This window comes from Suricata suricatta, chromosome 7 (assembly GCF_006229205.1).
Source record: "Suricata suricatta isolate VVHF042 chromosome 7, meerkat_22Aug2017_6uvM2_HiC, whole genome shotgun sequence".
NCBI classification, from domain to species: Eukaryota; Metazoa; Chordata; class Mammalia; order Carnivora; family Herpestidae; genus Suricata; species Suricata suricatta.
Window position 1 is genome coordinate 113,731,965 of NC_043706.1, and position 12,451 is coordinate 113,744,415.

Here is a 12,451-nt window from a genome sequence, read left to right on the forward strand (position 1 = left end):
GTAGATGTTTTTCCTTTGGGAATACTCCATTTCACTTCTGTCCTCTCCATCCCCTCTTTAAAAACCCTAACAAAAGTAGGGGTGCCAAGGTGGCTCAGTCAGAAGAGTACGTGACTTGATCTTGGGGTTGTGAGTTCAAGCTCCTCATTGGGTACAGAGATTAGTTAAATAAAATAAACAAAAAAATAAAAATAAAAAGTCTGACAAAGGAGAGGCTTACTCTTCAAATTTTAAGAACCACACAAATTCATTTTTGGTCCTCACTTTGTAAAGGAAGAATAAAAACAAGGATTCTACTTAAAGATTCAGTTTTCTTAGTCTAAGTGCTTTGTCTACTGGAGCATAAACATCTACAGCATCATAAACCACAGGGAACAGTTGGATACTAGGAGACATGATAAACCACAAACCACTGTACTTTTTCAGCCTATGAAGAGATAATTTAGCACAACACATCAAATAATCCAGGATGACGACTGTTAGATGGATCAAAAGTTCCATTATATTTATCAACATACCTTATCATATGGCAAGAGGCCTTTCAAAGGAAAACGAAGAGTTGCAGGATCCAATTTCCATGAGTTACAAATGGCTCCCGAGTTATTTACAACTGGCAAAAGGCTGCAGCGACCTGTATGTATTACCAAAAAAGATGTTTGTAAGTAAATATGAACACAGAAATGCCTGGTCCTCCATTTACTCTATGAATATTTAATAAATATCTGTGCTGAATCAGACACTGATTGTAAGAAGCTTTTAGTTAGATATACATTTTGGGAATTTTCTTTGATTTTTTTAGTCCAGATGGTTGGAGACCAATTGTATAGACATTCCAAACTCAAAAATGTTGCATTTGTCCAAGCATCTAGGTGAAAGAGAGCAAACTATGATCCATGGGCCAGACGCAGCTTGCCACCTGTGATTTATGCTTTTGCACTACAATGACAGAGCTGCATAGTTCTAACACATTGAATGGCTCAGAAAGCCTAAAATATTTACTATATCACCCTTTATGGAAAAAGGTTACAGATCTCTAGTCTAGGGTCACTATGATTAACTTTATGCAGCATGTTCCAACTGCCTAATGAATATTGTCACTTGGATGTTCCATAGGCACCTCAAGCTTAACACATCTTAAACTGAACTTATCATGCTTCTCAAATCTGCACCACTTCTTGAATTCATTAATGATACCAATATCCACTCAGATACAAAATCTAGAAGTCTGAGAATTATCTGCCTAGTGTCTGCTTGCTTTATTTTTATAATTCCATCTGGAATAGCACCTGACTCACAAGAAGTGCAGAAAACTTGGCCATTGACTAAATAATGGTCTATGTACCCAAATACTGCTGGGCACTGCACAAATTGCCAAATCACGTGATTATTTTTAAAAGAAAATTCTGAGGGGTGCCTGGTGGCTAAGTCAGTCAAACATCCTACTTTTGATTTTGGCTAAGGTCATGATATCAGGGTTGTGAGATCAAGTGCTGCATGAGGCTCAGGGCTGTGTGTGGAGCCTGGTTAGGATTCTCTTTCTCTGCCCCTTCCCTGCTCTTTCTCAAAAAGAAAGAACAATCTAAGAAAAAAAATTTAAAAATTCTGAGAACCTAACAAAACATGAAAAAATGAAAACAATGTAAATGAGGTATAGAGCAAAAGTGTGAATTGGAACAGGCTGAAAGAGCCTCATAGTCTTGTATACTATGGCCACTGAGGGACAGATCGGTTGAGACTTCTTGTTGCCTGTAGGGTTCATGGTGCTTTACTAGCTCTACTAACAGCTCCTTCTATTCACCAGGAAAAACAGCTTCGAGAATGATTCTATCTGAAGCTTAGACACAGTCCAGACAACTGCTTCTTCCTCCCTACACTCGGCACACAAAGTCCCTGAAAACAAGGAAATGGTTATTATGAAGCTTCTACAGAATTACCAAAATGACAAACCACCAGGATATGTGTAAGTTACATCTGTAATTTTTGTTCAATAGTTGACTAAAATGCAGGTCTTAATTAGTATACTTTAAATTATAATCCTACCACAAATGGAGTTTATCCTTGCTGTGGGCCTGAAGGTATCCACAAAGTCTGATACCAAGTTTCCAAGTAACTAAAAACAACACAAAACAAAAACAAATAAGCATAAAAATGAAATCAAGACTATTCTGAATATAACCATCATTTATATAAAATGAGACAATATATAAAGATTTAATAAAATACCTGGCATATAAAAATGACTCAAACGTTAGTCTTCTTATACTTCCTTACAAACAACTACTTCCCAGTTCATCTGTCCCTGAATTAAGCCAAATCATAACACCATGTCCCTAGCTATTTGATGAAGCTGGTATATATTTAACACATGATATAGAAACTGTCTCAACAAGATAGCAGAAAAATAAAACACATTATAATGATTTTTTAAAAAGTACATTTTATCTCAGGATAAAAGTGACCATTTAAAAAATAAGCACACAAAAATTAGATTAATAAAACTATTTTTGACTAAAATTTGGAAAATATCAGATTTACCCAGTGTGGAAGTTTTCCCTCAGGATATAGTTTCCTGATCTCTGTGACTGCAAAATAGGCTGGTAATAGACAGGCATTTCTTTCCAAGATATATGCTATAACCTAAGAAAAAGAAAAGATCAATGTTATTGTTCTTGATTAGTACCATAGATAAACCCTTAAAATGCAACAGTGGCAACAAGAACAAAGATATTAAAAGCAAAGATATTATTTTGTGGATTTAATAAGCTTAAACTATAGCATAAAATAATTCATTCACATGCCAAGAATCTCTAAAAATGAAGATTAATGAACAACGAAATGGATGTTAGTAAATAACATTGCTTTAAATATTGGTAGCCTCTAAGAGGAAAGCAACAGATCAAAATAACAATTCTTGCAACCCTAGTTACTAAGCACAAAGACTTTTAAGTGGTCCATAGGCTATGGTCTTGTAACAGTTGAAAATACTTTGTCTATATTGTTGTTTTCATAATTAAAAGCCATGACTTAATTGAAACTTTTCATTAGAAACATCATAAAAGTAAAACATACTTTTATTATATCATAAAAATATAATAAGCAGTAAGACTAGAAGTGATTTTTATAGAAGTACCCAAATGGAACAGTCCACAAAGTACCATATATTTTAAAACTACAGAGCTATATAAAAATAGACTTGTTTTTAGGTTATAAGCGATGAATTACAGACATGTCCTAACTTACCTCTCTTGCTGCTAGAAGCTGCTGTACGACAGCTGAGCTCACCGTATTGGGAATTGTCAAGATTTTCTCCAGAATGACTTTTAAGAGATCTCGAACACCCTGATATTAAGAAAAAAACTCACAGGTTAAAACGAAGCAATGCCCCCTGTGCTAGCTACAACACCTACTGATTTCAACATCACATTCTCAGAAAAAAGTGTTACCTTCAATGTCACATTTTCAATTTTTCTGAATCAGACCTAACATTCAAGTCCCTAACATTAACCCAAGAGAAGGGTCATGTTCCAAAACAGAATTCTAAAGAGTGTCCTACAATATGAATGAACAAAGCCACTTACAAATAAAAATCTTTCCACACTCTGCTAAGCTTTTGGACCCTCACATTACTAGACTTTCTATTACAACGAGGGTCCAAAAAGCTTAGTTTGAGCTTACAGAAGTATATGTGAATAGAACTTAAAAATACTCTGAGACATGGGCCGTGTTAAATCTTCTGGCGGGTGATCCCTCCTACTTACTCCCTTTGTCATATTCTAACTTTACTCCCCCTTCTCATCCGTCACATACGTAATCACTCAAACTTATCCAATAAGGCTATTCTGTTGATTGGTCATCACCTCCTATCTATTACCAGTTGCATTATTTCAGAGCAGAATCTGATATATAGAGAAGAAATTTCATTCAACATGCATTTTATTGAGTATCAACTGTGTGATCAGTCTTGTGAGATAGACAAAACATACACACAAAAGAAATTAGAAACAATTATAAGGCACCCTACAAATACGAAAGCAAAAACTTCATATAAACCTGCTAAGGAAAGTAAGGGTAAGTAAAGAGAAAACTAAAACAGAAAAAGAGAAAAAGGTTTCTTAGAATTAATTTTGTATTAAATCGTGATTCAAATCAATAATTAAGTAGTTGTTATTTCAGACTAGAAAAAATTCAGATATAGCGCCCAAGGTCAGACAATGGCAATTAAAAAAAAAAAAAGACATTAACAGAGGTAGTCTGAATGAAGGAGAATGGTGTTTGCAGCAAGGAGCCTGAGCTGTTCTGAGACACAGTGAGAGAGTATTTGCCGTTATTTTGGGTCAAGAGAAGATCGGCGAAGCACGTGTGGTCAAAGGAGGTCAAAGTAGAGGTGAAACAGGCTTTGCTCCCTTTATCAGCTGACGCCTACACATCCCTTTATGGTTTCACACGCCCCTGCTCTGTGCTCCTTCATTTGAAAGGGGCCACAACACTGTAAGATCTGTGACATGAAAGGGCACGGAGTCTGCTGGTGACTTCCCTACTCATCATATATATTGGGGCTGGCATTTTTAAGAATATTGGGAGGAGAGCAGAGAAGCTGTGGGAAACACTAACAATTTTAAGTCCCTTTAGGAAATACAACAAAAAACAGACTTTGTAAATGCTTCTACTTCATTTCCCCCCTCTGGAATTAAGATCTACACACTAAAAATTAATCATGTCTGAAAGTGATTACTGTTTACAATTAGGAAAAAATACCTTGTAATCCACTCCCCCAATTATTTTCCGAACTAGTTTAAATGTTAAGGCCCAAAGCTGCGTCCTTTCCCATTCCAGTGTGTCGGAGTTTATTAGGGATTCACAAACCATCCTAGAAAATAAGAATACCCATTCCAGTTACATGATAGAATTATTCAAATTCTCTAACAGCCAAGATCTGTGTATTCCGGATATCTGTCATAGTGTTTTTCAGAAAGGTATATTACTTTTCAAACGTACTTTAAAAAATTATGTATGTAGTATGTTATTTTTTTTCACTTGCATGAAAGAACACAAAACAGAACACAATAATACTGTGCTCTATTTTTACTATAAAGAAATCTACCAAATGCTATAGATTAAATGTTTACTATCTATCAGTTTGTGGCAGATTGTATTTTTCCAACATGGATGAAACAAGATTTTCAATCCCACATGCTCTTTTGGAGTGTGACCCTGATACTCCTCCCGCGAAAAGGTAGGAGAAGGATCTACATTCTCTTCCCCTAAGTCTGGGCAGGACTAAGATTATGGCAAAAGGGACACTTATGACATTCAAGGCAAAGTAATGTAGCTTCTGTCTAGCCTTCTTTTGAATGCTGGTCTTGGGTGCCATCAAGCCGTGAGAAAGTCCAGGTCACACAGAGAGGGCATGGGTAGATTCCAGCTGACGGCCCCAGGGAAAGGCCCAGATGAAGCCAGGTGTCAACCACCAGCGGCCAGCCATGAATGGGGAAACCTGGGTGGTAACTGTAGCCATAGCTACCATCTTATCGCAATCACAAGATCCTGAGGGAAAAACTGTCTCCTGAGCTCCGTCGATCACTGTAACCATGAGTGGTAATAAGATGATGATCGTTCTTTTAAGCCACAATGAGTTCAGGTAGCTCACTGTGCAGGAAAAGTGAAGTGATCCTAGGTCCTGAGCTGAAAGGCAAAGCCTGCCTCCCTTTGAGCATTTATGTACAGAAACTAAAACCTGTTTTATGAAAGATTACTTGTTGAGCCTAACTTCCTTTTTCGTTCCTTTACTCTGTTAGAACAACAACCTGGACCAATTTCCAGGCATTAATGAAAAAAAGTTCTTCGGATTGCTCTACCAGCAAACATACCTGGGTGGCAGGAGGCCGGTCTCCACTGCCATGGCTAAGCAGTCATAAAGAAAAGAAATTCTCTTAGGACTATGCTGGCCATGGATAAATTTAACAATCCACTGGATGCACTGTTCATGAGATTCCTGGAAAATTAAAAAATGATTATATTTTAGGTCCAAAGTAATAGTTTATATCTAACAAATAGCAAATATGCCGGGCGGTACATCGAGACTATGAATGAAATACTCCGCTATAAACATTCATGAATGAAAACAGTTAAAAAAAAAAAAAGACAAAATGAAAAAATTCAGATTTAGTGTTTCAGTCACATTATGCTTAAAAATCAATATAATTCTATAGACTCAATTCCCACTCTTTTTATTACATGAGACCACCAAAAGGAGTAAGATTTTCCTAATATATTCACGGAGAGTAGAAAGCTCTAACAAAAATTGTGTAAGACACTGTAAGCAATGCCCTTAATGGCAAAAAATAAACATTCCTGTCCCGGGGGGAATATCTAGTATGAGGCAGTATATCAGTCAGCCTCATGAGAACTGTGTGCATCTCATCCCTAAGAGTCTAATTATGAATCCAATGACATATCAAATTTCTAGACTTGTATAATCCGACACCAAAACAAAGTACCCGCATCAGTTTGTCTTCTAGGAATCCTACATGTCCTCCTCTTCTGCACTGCCACTGCCCCTCAAACATGCTTCCATTGTTGAAACTAAAATGCTGGTTTAGAAATCTCTATCTTCTTCCTGGCTCCCCCATTAGAATATACACTTCCTGAACACACAGGCCATCCCTAACCCATAAAATATTTAATAAACTATTAAAAGATTAAAATATGTTGAAAAAAGGTTCAACATTAGAGAAATGCAAAATAAACCATGATAAGATACAATTTTTCCTGGTTTAGACTGGCAAACATCAAAAACCAAATTCATTAACACCTGTGAGGCTCTAGAGACCAGGTACGCTTTTACTCCCCTTGCTGGGGGAGAATAAACTGGTATGACCCTTATGGGAAGCTGTTAGGCAATTTATATAAAAATTACAGACAGACATACCCCCTAACCTAGCAGTACTATTTTCAGGAATTTATTGTGCACAGTGTCCTGTGCATAATATTGTTCTTCTAGTATCGTTTAAAGCGGAGAAGGTGAGAAATAACCTAAATGAATAACCTACCTGTCACTCAGCAGAGGACTGGTTAAAGAAAGGAAGGTGCAGCCACACAGTGCATTATGCTACTGGAGGAAAGTAACTTCGACGGATTAATGTAGAATTACTTTCAGAATTTAACAGGAAGAGGAAGAAAGGTACTCATGAGCAGTATACAGTATACGAATGTTCTTTAAAAATGGATTCTGCATGTGTAAAATACTTCGAAAACGCAACCAACTGGGGATTCTGGCTGCTGACATGAAAAAGCACGTGATTACGTTAAGGAAGGTAGAAGGCGGACTATTCATAGGGTCCCCCCTTTTGGTACTTTTTGCATTTGGAGTCATGACTATATTACCTATTAGAAGATAATTAAAACAATTTTTAAAAAAATGAACATATGCCAGGGCACCGGGGTCACTAGGTCGGTCGGGCGTCCAACTCTGGATTTTAGCTCAGGTCATGATGTCAGGGTCAAGGAATCAAGGTCAGCATCAGGCTGTGTGCTGAGCAGGGAGCCTGCTTAAGATATTCTCTCTCTCTCCCTCTCTTTCTCCCCCTCCATCCCTCTGCTCCTCTCCTCCTCTCGGGTCCTCTAATTAAAAAAAGAAGAATATATGCCATTATGTAACCCACGTTTGAGTAGCAAGTCTTATCCCCAGTGGCTTAAATTCAAACAGTTCTCATTTTCCTATGAATAATGCACCATGAGAAGATAATACACAACTGGAACACCAGCTCTTTAAGGATACACATTTTGTCTTTTTCAAGGACATATTTTCCGGTGACTGTTCTCCCTTACTAAGTTTTACTGCTCCTTCCCTCAACTGTATTGTAATATCTTGGTACCTTATTATAGTACCCTTATTGTGGAATCTAAAAAAATTTTTTTAATGTTTATTTTGAGAGACAGAGAGCAGAGGAGGGGCACAGAGAGAAAGGGAGATAGAATCCCAGGGAGGCTCCCTGCTGTCAGGGTGGAGCCTGATGGGGTGGGGAAGGGGGCATGGGGAGAGTGAGGTCATAACCCAAGCAGAAAGCAAGAATCCCGTGCTCAAGAGACTGAGCCACTCAGGCGCCCCAACTGTGGCATTTTTTATCTATACTATAGCATCTTTGATCATAGTTATCTTTGTATCAATACTTTGTAGTTCTTTTGTTGAGAAAGTGAAATTTATATCTTTTACACTTCTACCACAGCTCTTTTCTCTTGCACCAAAGAAATCAGAATAGGATGAAAACGGTTTTATATAATCTAACATGGGGGAGGTTTTTAAAGACATTTCACAATGTGCTGTTATCAACTGGACCTCTCAGTAACAGTTCACTGGATGAATACAAATGGAAGCCAGAATATACAGATAAAAAATGTTGACAATTTTATGTCTCCCTTTCCAGAAAGACCTTAACGGCAACATCAAAATAATGTAAAAAAAGAAGGCATCGAAAATCATCAGTTGAATGTCGTAAAAATGCAGTGCTCACCTGAGAAAGACCACCCCAAAACTGTCTGAAGGCCCCCAAACAGCTAATTAGTTTTGTTTTCTCATCTTCAGGGGTGTCCATAAACATTCTAAGAGACAAAAATCAGGTTATTTGTCACTAGTTCTAAAACATTAATTCAACATAACTAGAATTTTATGGATCTTTTATATCTCCAAGGCAAACCAAAGTAAAATCTTACAAAAATACACTCAACGTAAAAACACACAAATCTGCCAGCGTATACTCACCCAGGGAAAGCCTCTTCTATAATTTCCGTTTTCTGTAAAAAACAAAAAGTAAATGATGTAAAACAAAGAAGAAAGAAAGACCTCTTCGAGAAAAACACTACAATGTAACATAGGACAGATCACCTTAATCAGAGACATGCACAAAAAAACAATTCCGGCCTGGCCTGTCACAAAGGGTATTGTGGATTTCAAAGGAGACCTTGAATTTGACAGCAGGTGGAGATTCGCTAAACCCTTGCAGACATACACTGTGTCACAACAAAGGAGAGGTGGGAGACAGGTTGCCTGGGTCAGGTTCCTCGAGTCGGCCACCGAGTGTCCCCCTCGCCCAGCCACCGCCCCGAACCCCTGGTGGCTCCACTCACCACCACGTCCTCAAAGATGCTCTGCAGTTGCGTCTCCATTTGTACCATCGCCCCTGCCTTCCTTGGACGCCCAGCGCGCGGCCCAGGTTAGACCCGAGCTCCGGGAATTAGGGGCCGGGGGGCGGAGACGCCCGCCGGAAACCTCGGCTCGCAGGAGGCGCTTTCTCTCTTCAGCGCTCAGCGGAAAGGATCCTTTCCGAGACCTGGCAAACCGCCGGCGCCTGTCCGGAAGCCCGGAAGTGCCGGGTGCTTGCGGATTATGAAACCGGCAGAAACCAGGGACCCAGCCAAATGGTTCCGCCCGTGGAGAAGGGCGGCCCGCGAGCCGGACGAGAGCGCCCCCAAGTGGAGTCTTGAGCCTAAGTACCCCGAGGCATCGTAGGCTGCAGGTCTTCACCTCCCGGCTGGAGCGGGAGATGCTTCCTGCTCGGGCTAATGCTTTAGCCGCGAAGGAAAACAGCTTGGAGCCCAGGGAATGGCAGCCAGCGAGAAGTGCTCCTCCTGCAACCTAAGTCGATATGGTGTCTGTCAGCTGCTGACTTTCTGGAGCCTGGAGTTGAAACCACACTTTTCTTGACGACAGGGACCATGTCTTCTCAAGTACGGTAACATCAGTACCTTGCACAGTGCATGACACATAGCAGGCTTTCAAAAAAAGACTGAAAAAAATACATAAATGCATTATTACTTATTTTTAATTAGATCAAATAATATCTATCATTTTTAGTTAGAATAATCTAAAGTAATAAATGTTATTTATTATCTATTATTGAATACCCATAGCCTCTTTGGTGAGGGTCGGGGTGGAGAAGCGTCGGCAAATAGGAAGGCTGATCTACTGGCATGGTCAGATCAGTGGCTAAGTGCACTGTGCAGTGTACCCCTCACCACTTTGTTTTTTCAAGCATTAGTTTGACATATTCAAAGCCTGCCCTCCTCAGTCAAGCTTATTTAGGGTCTCTTCTTTATCTTCGTCTAACACCTTGGTGCATAAATAGTAGAGTACTTCATTTATGAAATACTTGTTCACCCTTTGCTCAGTACTAGACACAATGTTAGGTACTTAATGAGCCATAATGCACTAATTAGTTTTCTAAAATATCCAAGCTAGAAGAATGACAGAGCCAGAGTTATTAAAATCTAAGTAGCCTAACAATCTGTTGTTCTTTTTTGTGTGCTCAATAGACTATTTTATTTTAGACTATTTTTAATCAGATGCACTAAACTTATTTATTTGCAGTGGAGAGGGGCAGAGACAAGGGGAAGGATGGAGAGTGAGAATCCCAAGAAGGTTCCTGCTGTCAGCCTGTCAGCGCAGCAGATGCGGGGCTTGGTGTCAAGAACCTTGAAATATGACCTGAGCTGAAATCGAGTCAGACACTTAACTGACTGAGCCACCCAGGCACCTCCAAATAAACTTCTAAGACAGTCTTCAGTTATCATCTGGCAGGTTTCCAGGCTTTCATTCTGTTTCCAAATCAGTGTGTTCGTAGCAAATACTTGAAATCTTAATATTGGCCAAGGCTTGTATAGTTAAAAAGGCAGAATGATGGGGTGCCAGGGTGGCTCCATTGGTGAAGCATCAGACTTCGGCTCAGGTCGTGATCTTGAGATCTGTAAGTTCAAGCCCCTCCTCGGGTTCTGCGCTGACAGCTCAGAGCCTAGAGCCTGCTTCAGATTCTGTGTCTCACTCTTTCTCTGCCCCTGCCCCACTCACACTCTGTGTCTCTCTCCAAAATAAATAAACATAAAAAAAAATTTTAAGGGAAGAATGGTCCATAAAGAATTATATTTTTAATAACCAAATACAAATTAATTTTTATAAGATGCTTGCTGATGCTCCATCCATTGAATAAAAATTGACCATCTGTTCCTAGACCTTAATGTATTCCCCCAAAATTAATTTCTTCAATTGATGTATAATCTATAAACAATGGGATACATAAATTTTACATGTACAGATCAATGAATCTTGACAAATGTTTACACTGGTTTAACTGACACTTCGGTGAAGAGATGGAGTATGTTTTTCGCACCAGGAAGTTCCTGGTGTTCCTCTGCAGCCAAACCCCCCTCTAGAGGCAAACACTTTTTAACTAATATAACCATGAAGTAATTTGCATGTTCTTGAAGTTTATATAATTGGAATCACACAGTATATATTCTTTTCTGTGTGGCTTCTTTCACACAACTTTATATTTTGAGATACATCCAGGTATGTCAATTTGTAGTATATTACAGATTATTTACCAATTTACCTGTTGGGAGGCATTCAGATTATTTTCAGTTTTTGAATATTATGAATAAAATTTCTATGAACATTCTTAAAAATTTTTTTTTTACATTTATTTATTTTTGAGAGACGGAGACAGACAGAGCACAAGTGGGGAAGGAGCAAAGAGAGAGGGAGACCCAGAATTCCAAGCAGGCTCCAGGCTGTGAGCTGTCAGCACAGAGCCTGATGCAGGGCTCGAACCCACAAACTGTGAGATCATGACTTGAGTTGAGGTCAGGCACTTAACCGACTGAGCCACCCAGGCACATTTTTTTTTTTTTTTTGCTATGAACATTCTTGAACAAGTCTTCACAGAGATGTATGTTATCTTTTCTGTTGGGTAAATGCCTAGGAACTAAATTTTGGAGTCATATGGGAAGTATATGTTTAACTTTATAATAAATTGCCAAACAATTCCCCAAACTGGTTTTTACCATTTTTATATTCTAATACTACAAATGTGTGAGTGTTCTAATTGTTATGCCAAGATCATATTGTCTCAGTTGCTGTAGGTTATTAGCAATTCTCAAAATTGGGTAGCCTAAATTCTCCAATTTTATTATTTTTTCTAGCTTATTTTGGTTATTCTAGGTCCTTTGCTCATTTCTTTTTTTCTTTTTCTTTTTTTGTTTAGAGAGAGATAGAGAAAGAATGGGGGAAAGTGGGCAGGGAGAGAGAGAAACAGAGAGAAAGAGAGAATCTTAAGCAGGCTCCATGCTCAGTGAGGAGCCTGAGGCACGGCTGGATCCCAGGACCCTGGAATCATGACCTGAACCTAAATCAAGAGTTGGACACTCAATGGACAGAGCCACCCAGGAGTCCCAAATATATCATTCATTTCTCATTCTGAATTAAAAAAAAATTTTTATTATTTATTTTTGAGAGAGAGAGAGAGCAAGAGAGCAAGAGAATGCATATGCATGTAAGTGGGGGAAGGGCAGAGGGAGAGAGAGAGCAAATCTTAAACAGGCTCCATGCCTAGCATGCTTAAAGTGAAGCTCTATTTCAGGATCATGATCTTGGATCATGATCTGAGCAGAAACCACAAGTTGA

At 38.9% G+C, this 12,451-nt stretch overlaps 1 protein-coding gene across 3 annotated transcripts in view; it reads right to left on the minus strand.

Moving 5' to 3' along the window:
• Positions 1-9,344, minus strand: part of MED23 (mediator complex subunit 23) — a 42,781-nt gene extending 33,437 nt beyond the window's left edge. For all 3 annotated transcript variants that reach the window (XM_029943659.1, XM_029943658.1, XM_029943657.1), the window contains exons 1-9: positions 9,124-9,344; positions 8,759-8,790; positions 8,511-8,598; positions 5,868-5,992; positions 4,756-4,867; positions 3,241-3,339; positions 2,536-2,637; positions 2,041-2,110; positions 519-631 (exon numbers count right to left, since the gene is read on the minus strand). In XM_029943659.1, coding sequence (XP_029799519.1) covers positions 519-631; positions 2,041-2,110; positions 2,536-2,637; positions 3,241-3,339; positions 4,756-4,867; positions 5,868-5,992; positions 8,511-8,598; positions 8,759-8,790; positions 9,124-9,171 — 789 coding nt within the window. In that variant the 5' untranslated portion in view covers positions 9,172-9,344. The remainder of the gene's footprint in view (positions 1-518; positions 632-2,040; positions 2,111-2,535; positions 2,638-3,240; positions 3,340-4,755; positions 4,868-5,867; positions 5,993-8,510; positions 8,599-8,758; positions 8,791-9,123) is intronic.
• Between the last annotated feature and the right edge of the window lie 3,107 nt (positions 9,345-12,451).